Source organism: Sapajus apella, unplaced genomic scaffold (genome assembly GCF_009761245.1).
Source record: "Sapajus apella isolate SASKATOON/1434 unplaced genomic scaffold, GSC_monkey_1.0 scaffold63, whole genome shotgun sequence".
Lineage (NCBI taxonomy): Eukaryota > Metazoa > Chordata > Mammalia > Primates > Cebidae > Sapajus > Sapajus apella.
Window position 1 is genome coordinate 4,788,372 of NW_022437003.1, and position 17,804 is coordinate 4,806,175.

Consider the following 17,804-nt stretch of genomic DNA (forward strand, 5'->3'; position numbering starts at 1 on the left):
CCTCAGATCAGGGTGCAGGAAGCACCGAGCACGTCAGATCAGGGTGCAGGAAACTATGCGTAGCGCAGAGGAGGGTACAGACAGTGGGGAGCCTGGTGGCTGCGGCGCCCGCTGGCAGCGCAGGGTCTGTGAGCTTCCAGCCACCGGCAGAGGAACCCGTGCGGCTGGAAAGGGAAACGCAGCCACTCAGCCGCTTCCACCGCGCGGGCGAAACCAGAAACGGGTGGGTGGGGCGGGGTGGGGGGCGCGCTCCAGCGAAGGCGCCCGCCGGGTGAGGCCGTGGCGTCCCGCGGGGAGCTGGGACTACCGGCCCGGGAGGAGGAAAGGCGCGTCCCGCCCCCGGGGCCGCGCGCCACCAGCTTCAGGGCCAGGCGGCGGCGCCCGCTGGCGGCGCTTTCCCTCTCCGGGTCGGCCTCGGTGCGGGCCGGGCTGGGCGGGCCGGGAGGCGCTCTGGGGCCGGACTCCGAGTCCCCACTTTCCTCCCTCCCTCCCTCCTCTCGGGGCCGTCCTGAGCGGCCCGGCCAATGGGCGCCGAGAGGAGGGCAGCGGGAAGCGGGGCGCGCTGGGCCCGGCCCTCCTACGGCGCCCTGGCCTCAGCGCCAGCGCCAACGCCAAGTTTGCGCCCCGAGAGTTTGCGCCGGTTCGCGTCCGCCGGCCTCCCGTTCGCTCCCGCGCGAACCAGGCGGCCGTGCGCCCCGCGGTGCAGCCACCCTCGAGCACCCGGGCGGGAGGACGCCGAGCAGGGGCTGTTGCGGGCGGGGGCCGGGGCAGCCACCTCCCGAAGATGCAGGATGGCAGCAGAGCCGCAGCCGTCCAGCCTCTCCTACCGCACCACCGGCTCCACCTGTCTGCACCCGCTCAGCGAGCTCCTGGGCATCCCGCTGGACCAGGTAACCGCGGGCCGCGGGCGCAGCGACCCCAGCTCCCCGGCGATCGCGGGCGTGGGGCGGGCGAAACTGTTACCCTCCGTCCCTCCGCCTCCATGGCGCATTTTACAGCCACACACTAGATAGTTGGTTTTTTTTTTTTTTTTTTTCTTTTCTTTTCTTCTTGAGTTGGTGTTAGTATTTTTCCTTGTAAGTGTGAAAAATATGGTACAGCCTGCGCGGCAAGTTCGATGGAACTTTTTTAAAGTTTGGGATTACCTCCTTTCCTGTACTGAAGTTGTGAAGTAGTCTGATAAATGAAACCAGTGTTTCTTTCATCAGTGTCCTCAAGCCGTTATTATTTTTAATTTAGATAACCACACTTAAAAAAACCAGCGCGATTAATCTGTAGACTGTAGTCTAGAGATTTTGAATTCAAGACCTGGGTTTTAGACATCTGCGGCGAGGCGTGTTCAGGGGTGACAGTTTGTACCGTGTGTGATGCGGGGCACCCAAGGACGCTTTGGTTTTCCCAGGACCTTTTCCCAACCTTTATTCGGCTGGGTCATTTGCCTGGGTCTGGGGCTTCCGAGTAGTATAGGTTAATGGGAGGACAGGGGCCCCAGTAAAGTTATTTGAACTGTCCAGGAATTATCTACAAACATTAAAATTAAAAATGGCAACAACAGTGATTCCTGGCAAGAAACCTTCCTGAAGATGAAGCCTGTCTTACCATTTCCTTGTCTCTTCAGGTGCTGCAGGCTAGATCGGGGGCATACTTAGCAGTGAGCCAATCAGTAAATGTTGATTTAATTGGAATTGGGCAGGGCATGTGAGGGAAGGGGGCGATCCACTGCGCTCCTGTTTTGCCTGGTTTTCTTCTTCCTCACACCAGTGCTCCTTTTCCTTTGCTTTTATCGAGAGCACACCTGCTGTCCTTTCCACACACCCCTTCAGCAATGAGAAAGTGAGACCTGGACATTTGCTTTATTCGGGTCCTGTTTCCGGAGCCGCCGTCATACCTGACTCACTCTGAGGGTCTGACTTAGAACTCCACCTGATGAGACCATTGTCTTCTCATCACTTGCAAAATCCAGAAAGTCAGGAACTTGGGAAGGGTTTCAGGTGCAAAGCATTTCTGCTTTTGTAAATTACTCTGTAGTTTCTAGTGAGGATGAGATAGACCTCAGGACCCAGGCATACGTAATAGACATACATAATAGCAATTTTTTTTTTTTTTTTTGTAGAGTCTCCTGTCGCCCAGGCTGGAGTGCAGTGGCATGATCTTGGCTCACTGCAACACCCTGCCTTCCCGGTTCAAACAATTCTCCTCAGCCTCCTGAGTAGCTGGGATTACAGGTGCATGCCACCATGCCCAGCTAACTTCTTTTTTATTTTAGAGTTTCACCGTGTTGCCCAGGCTGGTCTCGAACTCCTGAGCTCAGGTAATCCGCCTGCCTTGGCCTCCCAAAATGCTAGCATTACAGGTGTGAGCCATCACGCCCAGCCAGCAGATTCTTTAGTTCTGAAGTTAAATAAAACTCACAGCTGAATTTCCTTAAGGGGAGTTTGTTTTGTTGGTACCTCTCCACTCCTATCAGAGGGTATTTTAATTGCATTTTCTCGTCTAATCTCTTCTGCACAGGTGGAAAGACTCCTGGGAGGCTTTTATAGGGCTAAAGGACCATGGCAAGTTATGACTGGGAGGTGCTAGAATTATGTTTTTAATGTCTTTCAGTTGCATCCTCTACTTTTCTAGAAAAGTAATTCTGGTTTTAATTCATAAAAAGAAACAAAAGAGCCTTAGGGATGTTTAAGATTGGGAGGGAGGGAGGGATTTCTGGGATAAACTGAAGGAGGAATGTTAGCCATGGTCAGGAGCCCCTGGGATCTGCTAGCTTTAAGGTTGGTCTGACCACCCTCCAGCAGGAGTCTGAAAGACCCTTGGTGGAAGAAGCGCTTAAAAGGCAGTGCCCCAGGTAGCTTATTTAGGCCCAGGGAAAATCCCCAAACCATAAATAATGTGGTTTGAAGCTACATTGTGTTTTGCCAGTTTGGAAGGTTGGTGTGTTTTTCCCTTTCACATTTTTAAGGCTTCTTAAGGGCTTAGATGTCAGACTGACCTGGGTACAATTCCAGCTCTGCCAGCGAACTTCTGCTGTGGCTGCCAGCTGGGACTCTACCCTCTTGGAGCCTCAGCATCCTCATGTAGAATGGGAGATGGCAATAAGACCTACATTTTTTGGTTGAGAAATTGTATATCCTGCAAAATGCCCTACATTAGGAAGGTTCTTGTATCAGACAGGGTCCCTGCAGGAAACAGGAATCAACCCCATTGGCTGAAATGAACAGACTTTAATGAATTACTCAGAGGGGTATGGGCAAGATTAAGGGAATCAACAAAGGATGTTGAGGTGCTGAGATCAGAAATAGGGGGCAGCTGGAGGGGAAAGTGGAAGAACTTCATTGCCGTTTGTGAGAGCTGGACCTGCCTGGATGTCCTGAAAAATCGGAGAGAGAACCTCAGCCCTTCTTCCCACCTGCAGCCGTTCCATCTCTTCCCAGTGGCCCCCAGGTGTTCCTGGCCTCAGCCTGGAGGGGCTCCTCCTGTGGCACAGGACAGGGAAGAGAAAGATTGAGTCAGATCTGGGGGGTAACCTGAGGATAAGCGTGCAGGCCTTGATATGTGTTTGCTCCTGTCCCATTAAAGAGTGACTTGATTGGACTGGGATATGCTCAAAATTATAAAATATATATCTTAAGTTGCCCAAATCATTCTTTGTATGCCTCTTAAGGACACTGAATCATTTTCATAATGTCTTAACATCCTAATTTCTGATTGATTCCACTCCTGTAAATGTCTTTAGCTTCTGGATCCTGTGTCAAGTAGTTTATTATCTGCAAAAATGGAAATAACTGGTAAGCATTCTGCTTCGTATGTGAAGAACTGTTTGTATTTTTCATCTAATTCTTGCATTTATCTGTTCTGTTAACTTCGTGGCATCCTTAAATAGGAAAGTCTGTGTGTGGTTAGGTCTACACTCAGGGAAAGTCTGGTTTTTGTTTTCAGGGATTTTTATTAGTGTCACATCCTCCTAAAGATGTGAAATGTAAAATTATCTCAGTTAGAGACAAATAGAGCTTACTAATTCAGATGCAGAATACAGGAAATGGATGATGACTTAGGGGCCTCTACAGGTGCTTCAAAGATAGGTTTGTTGAAAACTTTATTTCTAAATGATGAGCCCCTGTCCAGTGAGCAGATATGGAGCTATGGTGGTTAGTAGGATGACTCCAGTAAAAGATTTCACTTAGGATAAATTAGGCGAGCACTTTTCTTTGCGGTTTAGGGGGAATCAAGGAATCATCTACTCCTGTCTTCACTTTGTTTTGGTTGTGAAGTGTAACTTGATGTGCTTTTAAACTAAAGGTTTGCAAGAATGACTCAGCTGCCAAAACAGATATGATAATGTTGATGCTAGTAATTTGTGTGGTGCACCGTTACATCCTAGGAGCTGTGAAAGCTGAAACGGAAAGTGTTTCCAGGCTTGAAGAAACTTCCAATTTAGTGGTGGGAAATTCTACCCACCACCAAAGCATTTTTGGGATATTTTACCTGATTGTGCCCCCAAACGGTGGGGGTGTGTGCATGAAATATGAACTCAGTATTACACTAGGACTCTGAGTTTCTGGTTTTTTTCTTCTAATTTAGCATCAGCAGAAAAAGGGGCAAGGGGAAAATAGACCAGGAGATAAGAATCTAGGAAATAGTTTTGAGATGAAAAAAGCAAAGGCTTAGGATTATTAATGTAAGCTTCTGTCACAGTTTAAAAGTCTGGATGAATGAAGACCAGCTTTAAAGACGTGGAGCTCCAGACTAATGGTGATATCAGAAGTGAGTCTGATGATTTCACCTGGGCCGGTGACTGCAGTTTCTTTACCTGCCTGGAGCTCTCAGTCACCTGGTTGGTTCCCTTGGCCCTGCTTGCAAAGCCCAGCCTTTAGTTCTTTCTTATCTAAGTCTTGTCCTTCGTTAAAAGCTCAGCTCACATTCCAGTCATTGTTAAATCAATTAAATATTTATTTAATGTTGTTAGCACCAGGTACCTGGCCATGTGATAGAAGTACAAGGATAAAAAAAAATCAAGGTCCCCATCCTACAAAAGCTTATATACTATAGAGGAAAGAAAAGGCCCATATGAGTACATAGGTTCTATATGCTCACAGACCCATGTAGATGCTATACAGGTTTGTGGATGGCACCATGGTGGAACACAGAAGGAGGTCCACAGGGCATCCTGGACTCCGATAGAATTTAATGTTTCCATTTGATGCTTGGTAAATATTCCCTTGTATTGCTAGTTATCTTGCTGGGTTTGTAGGCTTAATTCTAAACAAATTTAAAGTCTCTTTGTAGTCAGGGTTTGAGTTCCCATGTAACTATTTGTGGATCCTGACATCTAAATTTCATGTAATTTTCACATCCTGAAATGTTCTTCCTTAGATGTTTTTAAACCCTTTAAAATGTAAAATGCATTTGTTGCATGGAGGCCACACAGAAATAGGCAGTGGGCTGGATTTGGCCTGATCATCAGATTTCCTCAAATATGGTGCCTGGATGTCATCATGAGGATCTTCCGCCGTGGGTGTTTCTGGGATCCACCCCTGTCCTGCTGAGTTTGAATATCAGGGTGTGAGGGCGCTCCCCGGGTGATTCTCATGCCAGCTAAAGTTTGAGAGCCCTAACTATAGTCAAGGGAGGACACTGCAGGGCTTAAGTTGTGAGAAGATTTTCATTTTGTAAAGGGGTACAGAAGGTCCTCCCTGGAGGAGGTAGGGATGGGGGAGGAAGCCAGGGTTTTGCGGATGAGTGCAGGGTTGGAGAAGTATTTAAGGAACTGAGAAAGCACTGACAAGGTCAATTGAATGAGCTGCTGAGTATCTTCAACCTCCTGGAAATTATACATTTTTAGATGGATGAATATGCACCAATATGTGCTTTTTTTTTTTTTTCTTTCAGCAGCTTCTTTCAGGAGGAAAAATGAAACCTTCAGAGAAGGTTTTAGGGAAGTTAAGAAGCATGGGTGTTGAAAGATGCTGACAGTTTGTGGTAATAAGAGTGAAGAGGAAAACTTCTCGAGATGGGGGGTCATGGAGGGGCAGGTGCAGAGGAAAAGAGAGAGCTGGAGGGCTCGGATATGTGAGTGAAGGATTTCTAGTGAAGTCTTTCTGGGCAATGATGAAAATCGGGGTGTGCTCATGAGGATGGGGTGAAAGTCTGTTTAGTGTAGCAAGCAGGGAACTGGGGGATTTGATGGATTGCCCTTCTCGACATTGAAGGTGAATACTCAGGTGAATTTGGGGAGTTGTGGAGAAGACTATGAGGTCCCTAAGGTATCCAGAAATGTGGAGGAGTCACCAGAGGTGGGTAGATTGTCAGAGCAGGAAGAGGGAGCAGAGGGGGTGTGACCCATCCTGCTGTGTGTCATGGGCTCAGCCCGTGCCTCTGCCTGCATCCTCTCACGGAACGTTAGGAGTGTGCGGGAGTCTGGAGGGAAGAAAGGTTTCCTATGAGGATAGTGGAAGGAAAATAGTACAAAGCGGCCAGACTTGGTGGCTCACACCTGTAATTCCAGCACTTTGGGAGGCCGAGGCGGGAGGATCACCTGAGGTCAGGAGTTTGAGACCAGCCTGGCCAACATGGTGAAACCCCATCTTTACTGAAAATACAAAAATTATCCAGGTGTGGTGGTGCATGCCTGCAGTCCCAGCTACTCGGGAGGTTGAGGTATGAGAATTGCTTGAACCCAGGAGCCGGAAGTTTGCAGTGAACCAAGAATGTACCACTGCACTCCAGCCTGGGCAACACAGCAAGACTCCATCTCAAAAAAAAAAAAAAAAAAATAGTGCAAAGCAGCAGTGGGGGTCTGGAAAAGCCCTGATCTGCTGCTCCTGACCTAGGCTTTGCCGTGGTGGTAAAATGGGAACAGAGGGCGGGCTTTGCGAAAAGGTCAGCAGTGGAGGGAGAAAGCAATAAGAAGATGAGTCACAGAGGAGTAGGAGAAGGAAGTCAGGGGCAGCACGTGGGTGCGGTTGACAAGTGGAGCTTGCATGCTGCCAGTGAGGGCTGGGGAGGAGCGGGAGGGGTCTAGGCAGGTAGGATGATGTCCAGGGACTGACTCTGAGCTTTGCAGTCCTTCCTGGAACTGCACATTTATGTGATGGAAAGTTCCTTCTTGGTTCTGAAGAGCTTGCTGTTGGCAGGTGGGGGGTGCCTTTTGGAAACAGCCTTTGGGCACTGGATGTGGATGTGTTGGGGGTAAGACTGTGACATATAACCCCCCAGGTCACACAGTTGCAGAGGGCAGGGCTATTGGAGTTGGGGACTGTCCTCAGATCCTGTGCGAGGATGGGCTGTCTCCATGCTGGGGGGTTCCCGATAAGTCTAGAAGGTGGGCTGGCCTACTGGAAACTGCTGGCTGGTGTCACAGTCCAGTAGCTAGATTTGACAGTAATTGAAGAGAGGACAGGGAGATCATAGGTGTGACCATATATTCCCTGGCATTTGAAGCAGGGGCCTTGTGTGTCCTGGAGCTTTAGCCTTCCTACAAAAGGTGATTCTTCACAACTTGGCCTCAGTTTACCTGCTGGCTTAAGGACACTGACAGCTCCATACATTGAATGCTTATGCTCTCAGCACTGCTCTGCCTACATTCTCTCCGTTCATACAGCACTAAAAGTTATTCCCCACGTTTCTTCCTTCTTTCCCCCAATTTTTTCCTTCTTTCTTTTTTTTCTTTTCTTCCTCCTTTTTCCTTTCTGAGGTAGGCTCTCACTCTGTTGCCTAGGCTAGAGGACACTGGCTTGATCATTGTACCCTGAGCTCAAGCAATCTCCTGCCTCAGCTTCCCAAGTAGCTGGGATGAAAGGTGCCCACCACCCCACCTGGGTAATTTTTTGTATTTTTTGTAGAGATTTGGTCTTCGTGTTGCCCAGGCTGGTCTTAAACCCCTGGCCTGAAACCATCCTCCCACCTTAGCCTCCCAAAATGCTGGGATTATAATCGTGAGCTACCTCTTCCCCAAAGTTCAATCAGGAAGCAGCCCCCAGGACTTATGTCACTTGCTCGTAGCTGAGAAGGGGCAGAGGCAGGACTCGAACTCAGGTCTGTCTCTGGAGGCCGTGCTCCTGGTTGCTGCACTGCGCCCAGCACCACCTTCCCTGCGTGCTGCGCTTCTACCACAGTGGGCTGTTTACTTCCTATCCCTCAAACGCAGTGTGTCTTTCATACCCTCCAGCCTCTGCACACAGGCACTTCCTTCTCCTGGGACCTTTACAGGTATTGATCGACTTACGACCTATGCAACTTACGACCATTCGACTTTACGACCACAATCGCTGGCCACGACTGCTCCGCGTCTGGCAGCGCAAACGTTGCCCAGCTGGGCGTACGACAGTGCGGACCAGCTTCCGGCAGCACTACCATCTCCGCGTGCACCATTTCAACTGTACATATAGCCTACTCAGCTTACCACCAAATCGTGTGACAACCAGTCCGCGGTCCCGACTGTGGTCGTAAGTCGAGCACTAGCTCTCAGCCCGGTCCTCAATTCCTGTTTTCAGGCTGGCCCTAAAACCTCTCCTCCCATCTTCCCGCTGTAACACAGTCCTCCCTCCCCACTAGGGCCAAATGGCCCCCTTCTTTCTCTCGGTTTCTCCATAGCATTCTACCCATGTCACATTGCTCTGCCTTTTACTTTATGTCTTAGATATTTATTGGTCTCTCTGTCCTGCCTGACTCTGAGAGGCTTCTTTCCATAGTTTTTATTGAGTGCTGTATGCCAAACAGTGGGCTAAATGGAGATCAGAGATCAGTGAGTTTCCTGTGCCTTCTAAGAGACACACACGTAGACACTGGTAAACTGCTGTTTGCCTGTAAGCCTTGAAATACATGTGTTCGGTGCACACAGCGCTGCCAGAGGACGTGGGGCCTCTCCTGAGACAGTGCAAGGGGAAGACTTCCTGGGAGCAGCTGCTTGAGAAGCAGGAGGGAAATTTGAGGGGACTGGGGACCAAGTGAGACAGTCAGAATATTCTAGGAGGGAGAGAAGAGGGTCACGTTCTTTGTGGGCAGTGATCATTATCAAAGAAGAAAATGTCGACAAATTGAATTTAAAGATTGAATTGTCTTTTATTAGTGATTCATGAATCGGGCATCATCCCATGTGTAAAACAGAAAGGCTGAGCTGAGCTGAAGAGGTGGGTTTTACAGGTAGAAAAGGCTGAAGAAGGCCGGGCGCGGTGGCTCACGCCTGTAATCCCAGCACTTTGGGAGGCCGAGGTGGGTGGATCACGAGGTCAAGAGATCGAGACCATCCTGGTCAACATGGTGAAACCCCGTCTCTACTAAAAATACAAAAATTCAGCTGGGCATGGTGGCGCGTGCCTGTAATCCCAGCTACTCAGGAGGCTGAGGCAGGAGAATTGCCTGAACCCAGGAGGCGGAGGTTGCGGTGAGCCGAGATTGCGCCATTGCACTCCAGCCTGGGTAACAAGAGTGACACTCCGTCTCAAAAAAAAAAAAAAAGAAAAGGCTGAAGAAAGCAGAAACAACGAATGAGAAGCAAAGTTACTGTCCTTATAAGGTTAAAAAAGATGGGATTTCCTCATGCTGGCTCAGGTAGGCTGGGCCCTTTCTCTTGGTTGCTGTGACTCTCCTGGTTTTTTTTTGAAAACAGGTCCATTGTAAATTTGTTTGTTTATATAGCTCCTGGCACCGGTGACTCCATTCTGGTTTGGTCTGGTGTGCGCAGGAGCTCAGTCCAAAACAATTGCTCCTTATTAATTTTATTTGACACCACAGGTTGAATCTGGGTCGTCTTTGTGTGCTTAAGACAAAGTAGGAACTAAGTACGTGTTTGTTGAATTGAAGTGGAATTTTATTTGCATTTTTGAACTGGAATGAATGACTTAATTAAGATGAAATTGGAAGCCAGTTCTTTTTGCCAACTGAATCAGGCCTGTTTATTATTTGGAGCCGGAATATCAGAATAAATGGGCCTAATTTCTAATTTGAAAGTTAATTCATGGCTCAAATGCTGATAGTGAAATGTTTATATTGGTTATTTAAAGGTGACACACTTCATTCCCATTTTCATTGTGTGCAGTTGATATACCCATTACTTCCCGTTACAAATGCAGCTGTTAATATCATTTTTTTAAACCAGTTGTTTCAGATTTCTGTGAACATGAAGAAATTTCCTTTAGCAGTCTAAAGTCAAGTCATACATACAAAAGATGCCATAGAGTCAAATACTCCCAAGTATTCTGTAGCTTTGCCTTGGAATTACATTTATTTATTTTATTTTATTTTTTTAATCGAGGCAGGGTCTTGCTGTATTGCCCAGGCTGGTCTTGAACTCCTGGGCTTAAGTGATCCTCCTATCTTGGCCTCCCAAAGTGCTGGGATTACAGGTATGAGCCACCATACCCAGCCAGGAATTACATTTAGAAAGGAAAGTTTCATCAAAAGATTATATCTAAAGAGATAAAATCTGGAAATATCTTTTGTACCAGCAACTTTTATAAAGAATTCAGTTTGTGTCATTTAGTAACAGTGGCTATGTGCTTTTCAAAGGCTTTCTATTTTAAGTCAGTCTTCCAGTAAACAAGATAAAGGGATAACTTATTGCAGTCTCATTAATGACAATTTCTAGTAGTTTTGCCAGGCAAACACAAGGACAGAGAGTCATCAGTAGGAAAAGTAATGCCAAATAGTTTGTGTTGGTTAAAAATGTGCTTTATTAAAAAACACTATTTTTTTGGGCTTAAGAAATGTCATTATCTGCAAAAACATTAACTCATTAACCCATAGGCAATGTGGTTTTAATTTTCCCAAAAAAAAAAAATACCATTAGTGAATCATTTTTAAAGTTATCAATGTTTAATCTGCTTTTATGCATTAGTAAAACCAATTAATTTGAGAGATGGTTTTGAAAGTTTACAATCCCCTTCCAGAGTTTAAAGTGTTGAATGAAGGTTTCTGGGCTGATACTGCTGGGGATTTCCAGCGAACTATCATTTTATTATAAATATTCCATTCTCAGGTTTATTACCAAAAAACAAAAACAAAAAAAACAACAGGGAACTCAGGTTCTAATCTGATTTAGGGAAGAGCAAGGGTCCATTTGAAAAGCTTGTGTTTGGGTTATCCTCTATTCTTATTTCAAACAAAGAATTAAAATTGAAAAAAAAAATTTTTTAACTTTGTCTCATTCATCATTCTGTGGCTCTGAATTGAAACAGATGAGTCAGCAAAGATACACAGCAAAAAGTTGTTGAGGCTTAGAGGATGTTACTAAACTCAAAGTCATTTCATGAAATTTCATAAAGTGGTTTAACTGTGAGTGTCACTGGATTGAGACGTCTTTGTTCCTAAGACTCCCCCACCTGCTGCTCTGGTACTAATTTTTGCTCTCTGTTTTTGTTTTATTTATCACATTCTTTTAAATTTTTATTTTTTATTGATTTTCTTTAAGCTTTTATTTTGTATGGATACAGTTTGCAAAAATCACTTTTCTGGCCAGGCAGGGTGGCTCATGCCTGGAATCCCAGCACTTGGGCAGGCCAAGGCGGGCAGATCACTTGAGGTTAGGAGTTCAAGACCAGCTTGGCCAACATGGTGAAACCTTATCTCTACTAAAAATGCAAAAATCAGCCGGGTGTGGTGATGCATGCCTATAGTCCCAGCTAATTGGGAGGCTGAGGCAGGAAAATTGCTAGACCTAGGAGGCAGAGGTTGCTGTGAGCTGACATCGCACCACTGCACTGCAGCCTGGGCAACAGAGTGAGACTGTCTCAAAAAAAAAAAAAATCACTTTTCCTATTACGTAGTACTTGGATTTACTATCAAAGTTACAAGCAGAAAAAAAGGGGATATAAAGAAAGGTCAGCCTCTCTCACCCCTGCTTCCCCTGTTTCCAGCTGGCCAGATTTCCATGGTTCAGCTGCATGGTTTCAGAGATGGTTTGTATCTACATGTGACCAGAATCTTTTTGTCTTATTTTCTGATGTAAGTGATAGTGTGTGAGCACCCCCATCGCTTGCCCGCCTTCCGTCCTGCCCGTCCTTCCGTCCATCCTTCCTTCGTTCCTTCTTTCCTAGCAGTGTTTCTTAGGGATTGATTCATGTCTGTGTATACAGAGCTCTAGTGAGTTTTGAACTTCCTTTCTTCCTTTTCTGAAAGCGTTGTTTCTGTTCTTCTAGCCATGGCTTTGTGTTATGAAAAAAATCTGCAATTATAACTCCCCCCCAAACTGGGAAGGAGCTGAGAGACCTAAGAATGACTCGGAGAAGTCCAATTTCATGAGCAGATGAGTTTATTGGGACTTACATATGGGACACTCCTGGGTGGCAGCAGAATAGCTCTCAAGATCCTCATCACCTCTGTGTCTGAATTGCTTCTGAGCTGATTTTCTGGCTCTTTGCTTCCTGTGTTTGAGTGATGAGACTGTGTGTTTTGTTTTTTTTTTGGGGGGGGGATAGGTTCGCATATACTCTTCGGGATGTTTGAGTTCTCAGGGGCACCTGCTCCTTGGCTGGGCACCACAGCCTTGGCTGACTGCCCAGCCTTCAGGGTTCAAGCAGCGGACATACACCCTTAAGTAACCTGGTGGGGACCCTGACACTCTACACTTTGTTCTTTAGCAAATGCTGAAAGTGCTGGTGTTGTGGGAGTGAGAGGGTTGGAGAAGGGAGCCTTCCGTGATGACACTGCCTCCTCTGCTCACATTGGAGCAGAGAATATGGACACCCCAGAGTGCCACTTACAGGGAGACCTGTGAGGGGAAGAGCAATGAACTGGGCGAGGCAGGAGACTTGGGGTTTGTTTCCAGTGTTCCCTTAGATGCAGAGAAGTGACTTGGGGCATGGGCGTAAGGATATTAACTGTTCCCTCATCTCTTGTGCCTTTGGGATAAAAGTGGCTCTGCCTCCTACTGGCCTGGTGGCATTAGACTTCTCCAGAATTCTTGATATCCCCATCTCCTAGAAACAGGGCTCTTTAAGACCAGTTTGGCTCTGGAATTTCAAGACCCTTGACCTTAGTGCGAAAGGGTTAGTTTTAGTTTGTAAAATAACACATTTTGAAGGCAAGACTACAAACCAAGATTATTATTTTTTTTCCAATTTCAGTAGACTTAGCTAAAGCAATTGTACCTGTATGATTTGCTTTCTTATTTCTCCAAATGAAATGTGTGCATTTCAGCGCATGTTGGCTGAACTGAGTTGACCTCTGGGGCTCTGGAATCTTCTATTTTCTTTCACTTCACCTAGAGTAAGGCCACGATGCCTTAGGAGCATGTGTGCTATACCTTGGAAGAAAGATCTTGCAAAGAGAGTCTAGTTTTTGACCATGAGGGATGTTGGAGTGTTTATAGCCTCTATTCTCCATTCTAGTAAAACATCATTGCTCATTGTTTCTAAACAGTAAGTGTTAACTTATCTTCACATTATTATTATTATTTTGAGACAGAGTTTCACTTTTTTGCCCAGGCTGGAGTGCAGTGGTATGATCTTGGCTCACTGCAACCTCCATTTTCCGGTTTCAAGCGATTCTGCTGCCTCAGCCTCCCGAATAGGTGGGATTACAGACATGTGCCACTACGCCCAGCTATTTTTTGTATTTTTAGCAGAGATGGGGTTTCACCATGTTGGTCAGACTGGTCTCGAACTCCTGACCTCAGATGATCCTCCTGCCTGGGACTCCTAAAGTGTTGGGATTATAGGTGTGAGCCACAGTGCCTGGCCTTGCACATTATTTAATCTAAAGGAAGCAAGTTAACATTTATACAGAATTAAATTCAGAAAGCCACTTTATATAAGTTGTGGAAGGAAGGACAAAAAGAGGATTTTCATTTTTCTTTTTCATGTATGCAGACTGGGAAAGAGTTTACAAAAAGGAAGTAAAAGACTAACTTTTTTTTTTTCCTGGTACTTTCAGTCTTGAGTTAAAGTTTACCCAGTTTCATATTTAGTTTTACTAAGGTGCAAAACAAGTTGGCATACATGGGTTTTTTTCCTTCTCCAGATGTATTTCGAGTGTCTTTAGAAATATATTTCTCTGATTACCAGTTTTGTTATCTTAGTTTAAAAGAAGGGCAAGGTGAGGCTATATGCTAAAAACAGTCATTTCATCAAGAGAGAAGGTGGAGCTCTCTTTCATCATGATGATAAAATAAAAAGCCGAATTAAATTTAAAGGAGTTTAACTGTGCAATGGACAATTCCCAAATCAGGCAGCCTCCCAAGCCAGAGTAGGCTGTGAGACTTTAGCTCAGCCACGTGGTGGAAGATTTATGGACAGAAAGAGGAAAGTGATGTACAGGAAGCGGAAGTAAGGTACAGGAACAGCTGGATTGGTTACAGGTTTGTGTTTACCTTATTTGAACAGGGTTCGAACAGTTGGCTGTATTTGATTGGCCAAAACTCAGTGGTTGACACTAGCGTTAAGTATGGTCTGTTTACACCTCCACTTGTTAAAAGTTTACAACGTACAGAAGAACATTTGGGTCGAACTTAAAATATGTAAGGAGGCAACTTTAGGCTAAACTTGATTTAATAATAACAGTGAATGATGAATTATGGCTGTTTATCTTAGCTGGTTGAAATTGCAGCAAGAATCCTGAGGATGCTAGTGGGCTATAAAACAATTTAGGAATTAACTGCTTATGACTTTATGAGAGCTGAAAAACCTTCTCTTGTGTACTTGGCAACCTTCAGATGTTTATTAGAGTCATATGTGTCTAGGTTTGGTTCCCTGCTGCAACGTTTCTAGAGGAACTGGAGAAGTTAGAAAAGAGCAAGAAAAATGGTTACAAGAACAACCAGGCTGAAAATGGCTAGACTAAAGGACATGAACTTAAAGGTCAATGGATTGAGCAAGAAAAGTCACAGGATGGCAGAGTGACCATCAGTGAAGACTGGAAAATGCCAGTCAGGCAACCATAGATAGGTGGGCCACTAATGCTTCTCATTTCCTGAAGAGGGTCTTCATCTTGATGGTCTTTGGAGAGCACCTTTATTCTGTTATTTGTCAGTGAACCTTCTTTACCTCAAGTGAAAATACCAACGGTCTCATGGGCATTTCAAGAAGCAATATGAAGGATTTTAAAATATTGCCATTTGCTTTGTGATAGATGGAACACATTCTTAGGTGATTTTTTCCTTCCTCCCTCCCTTTCTTCCTCCCTCTTACCTTACCCTTCCCTTCCCTCCCTCCCTCCCTCTTTCCTTCCCCTTCCTCTTCCTTCCCCTTCCTCTCCTCCCTTCCCCTCTCCTCCCTTCCCCTCATCTCCCCTTCTCCTTCCCTCCCCTTCCCTTCCCTCTTTCTCTTTCTTTCTCTCTCTTTCTTTTCTTTTTCTTTCTTTCTTCTTCAGAGTCTTGCCCTGTTGCCCAGGCTGGAGTGCAGTGGCATGATGTCCACTCATTGCAATTTCTGCCTCCTGGGTTCAAGTGACTCTCCTGCCTCAGCCTTCTGAGTAGCTGAGATTAAAGGCACCTGCCACCATGCCTGGCTAATTTTTTTTGCATTTTTAGTAGAGATGGGATTTTACCATGTTGGCCAGGGTGGTCTCAAACTCCTGACCTCAGGTGATCTGCCTGCCTCAGCCTCCCAAAGTGCTGGGATTACAGGTGTGAGCTACTGCACCTGGCCTAGTAAACTGTTTTTTAGTATATTCACAAGATTGTGACGGTGGTATTGAATCTTAGAACATTTTGTCCCATCTGATAGAACCTTGGATCATGAGTAGTCCTCTTTTCCTCCCAGATTCTACCTCCCTATCTCCTCTTCTTCCTCAACTCTGGCAACCACTGATCTACTTTCTCTCTCAGTTTGCCTATCCTGGTCATTTAATATAAACAGATTCATACAGTAGGTGATCTTTGTGACTGGCTTCTTTAATTTCCAGGGGTCTTTGTGATTTTTGATTGGGTGCTTATGTTCTGTGGTGCATTATCTGTGGGAATATTTTGAGACCAGGTTTAAAGTGGAATCCTTTTGATTGCATTTGGTCTTTCTTCTGTAGCTGAGGTATTCCCAATCCAGGCTCTCTTAAATTGCATTTGCTGCTTTGGATTTTTATTGGCCACACAGGGCATATGAATTTAGGCCCTCAGATTCTCCTTCTCAGGGGAGTCTTTGTACTTTCTGTCCCTCTGCCAGAGCCAAGGCCCAAATAAGAACATATCTGCTGTTACCCTCTGTGGGGAGGGTCTCATCCCTGTCTGGTGTCTCCCCTCAGAATTTTGGAGGGGTCCTGGTTTCAGTATAAATCTTAGCTTTATGCACAACCTCCATTTCTTACCTTTGCCTCTCCCTTCTCAGTCTGCTTTTTCTCCTTTGCCCTAACTCTAGGCCACCTGGATAGGTATATACCCCAGGGAAAAATGCCAGCTCCAGGAATGCTTGTCGCTCTGATTTTTGGTTTTTCTTGCATTCCTGGCATCTGAGGAAACTTCTTACTGTCTTCCAGTTTCGTTGTGCATGAAAATGATCGTCTATCAGTATGAACTCATGTTTAGTTTAATATAGATACAGATGGTTACATATAAACATATTTATAGATCTATGTATATTCAAGGATTAGTGCACGTGTGTGTATGTGTGTGTGTGTGTGTGTGCACACGCGCACACACACCCACACCCACACCCACACACACAGAGGCATTTTCTTGCCCTGTTAGCTGAGAGGTCTGCAAGAAGTGACTCTCATTTCTAATAGCAATGAGTACACCTAATCCTGGATCTTGGTTTCTAAGACCATTTTTCCATAAAAGGATCCAGCCTTTTTTGAGAAATGGCTGATTCTAGGACTGGGTCAGAATATACCCAAGACGAATCTGGAACATTTTGTAGTGCTGGAGTGTATGGAAGAATTCCAACACAAAAACCAAAAGAAAGGTCATAAGAGTGTGTCAAATGGACACAGGAGCCAACGGAAACTGCTGTCAATGGCCAAAGCTGGAATAGTCTTAGCAGTAAAATAAAGAAGCATTTGATTATAGAAGTATAGATTAGATAGAGAAATCTGGGCTGGCACAGTAGCTCATGCCTATAATCCTTGCACTTACAGAGGCCGAGACAGAGTTAGAGACGTGCCTGGGCTTTATGGCAAAACTCCATCTCTACAAAAAATGTAAAAATTAGCCGGGCATGGTGGCACATGCCTGTGGTCCCAGCTATTCAGGAGGCCATGATGGGAGGATCCCTTGAACCTGGGAGGCAGAGGTTCCAGGGAAGCTGAGATTGAGCCACTGCACTCCAGTGTGAGTGTCAGAGCCAGATCCTGTCTCAAAAAAAAAAAGTCTAGATCTATAGGCTATAGGTTACAGAAATTTGGGTTTGTATCTCAAAGTATAAAATAAACATCTGTGAGCTTATACTGATATAAATAATTGATTGAATATGCAGGTGAATAGGGAAAACAGACAAATCTCCCTGCAGAAGAATTGCACATAATTATGTAGACACTCACCCTTAAGAAGGTGAATGTGATTCTCCACTCCTTAAATGTGAGCTGTGCATAGCGACTTCCGTCCAGAGTACACTAGGGAAAGAGGAGCAGGGCGAATACCTTTACAGTGGAGAAACCTGTCAGACACTACCTCAGTTGAGTGATCAAAGTCAGCATCAACAGTGATAGCGCTGTTGATAGTGTGTTACCCTTAATATGAGGTGGTGAAAATGGCACTTTACATCTGTGTTCTTTGTTGCAAAATCCCATAGCCCTTACCTCCTGTCTCTGAGAAAAATACCAGAGAAATCTCAATCGAGGGTTTCTACAAAATACCTGGCCAGTACTCTTCAAAACTGCCAGGGTCATCAAAAACAAGAAAAATATGAGAAACTGTCACAGCCAAAGGAGGCTGAGGAGATACG

At 45.6% G+C, this 17,804-nt stretch overlaps 1 protein-coding gene across 5 annotated transcripts in view; it reads left to right on the plus strand.

The window, feature by feature from the left end:
* Positions 1–485: 485 nt before the first annotated feature.
* MBOAT1 (membrane bound O-acyltransferase domain containing 1) overlaps positions 486–17,804 on the plus strand; it is a 105,320-nt gene continuing 88,001 nt past the window's right edge. The window contains exon 1 of one of the 5 annotated variants that reach the window (XM_032247717.1): positions 486–890. In XM_032247717.1, the coding sequence (XP_032103608.1) occupies positions 525–890 (366 nt within the window). In that variant the 5' untranslated portion in view covers positions 486–524. The remainder of the gene's footprint in view (positions 891–17,804) is intronic. The other 4 variants (XM_032247716.1, XM_032247715.1, XM_032247714.1 and 1 more) reach the window with 4 other exon arrangements.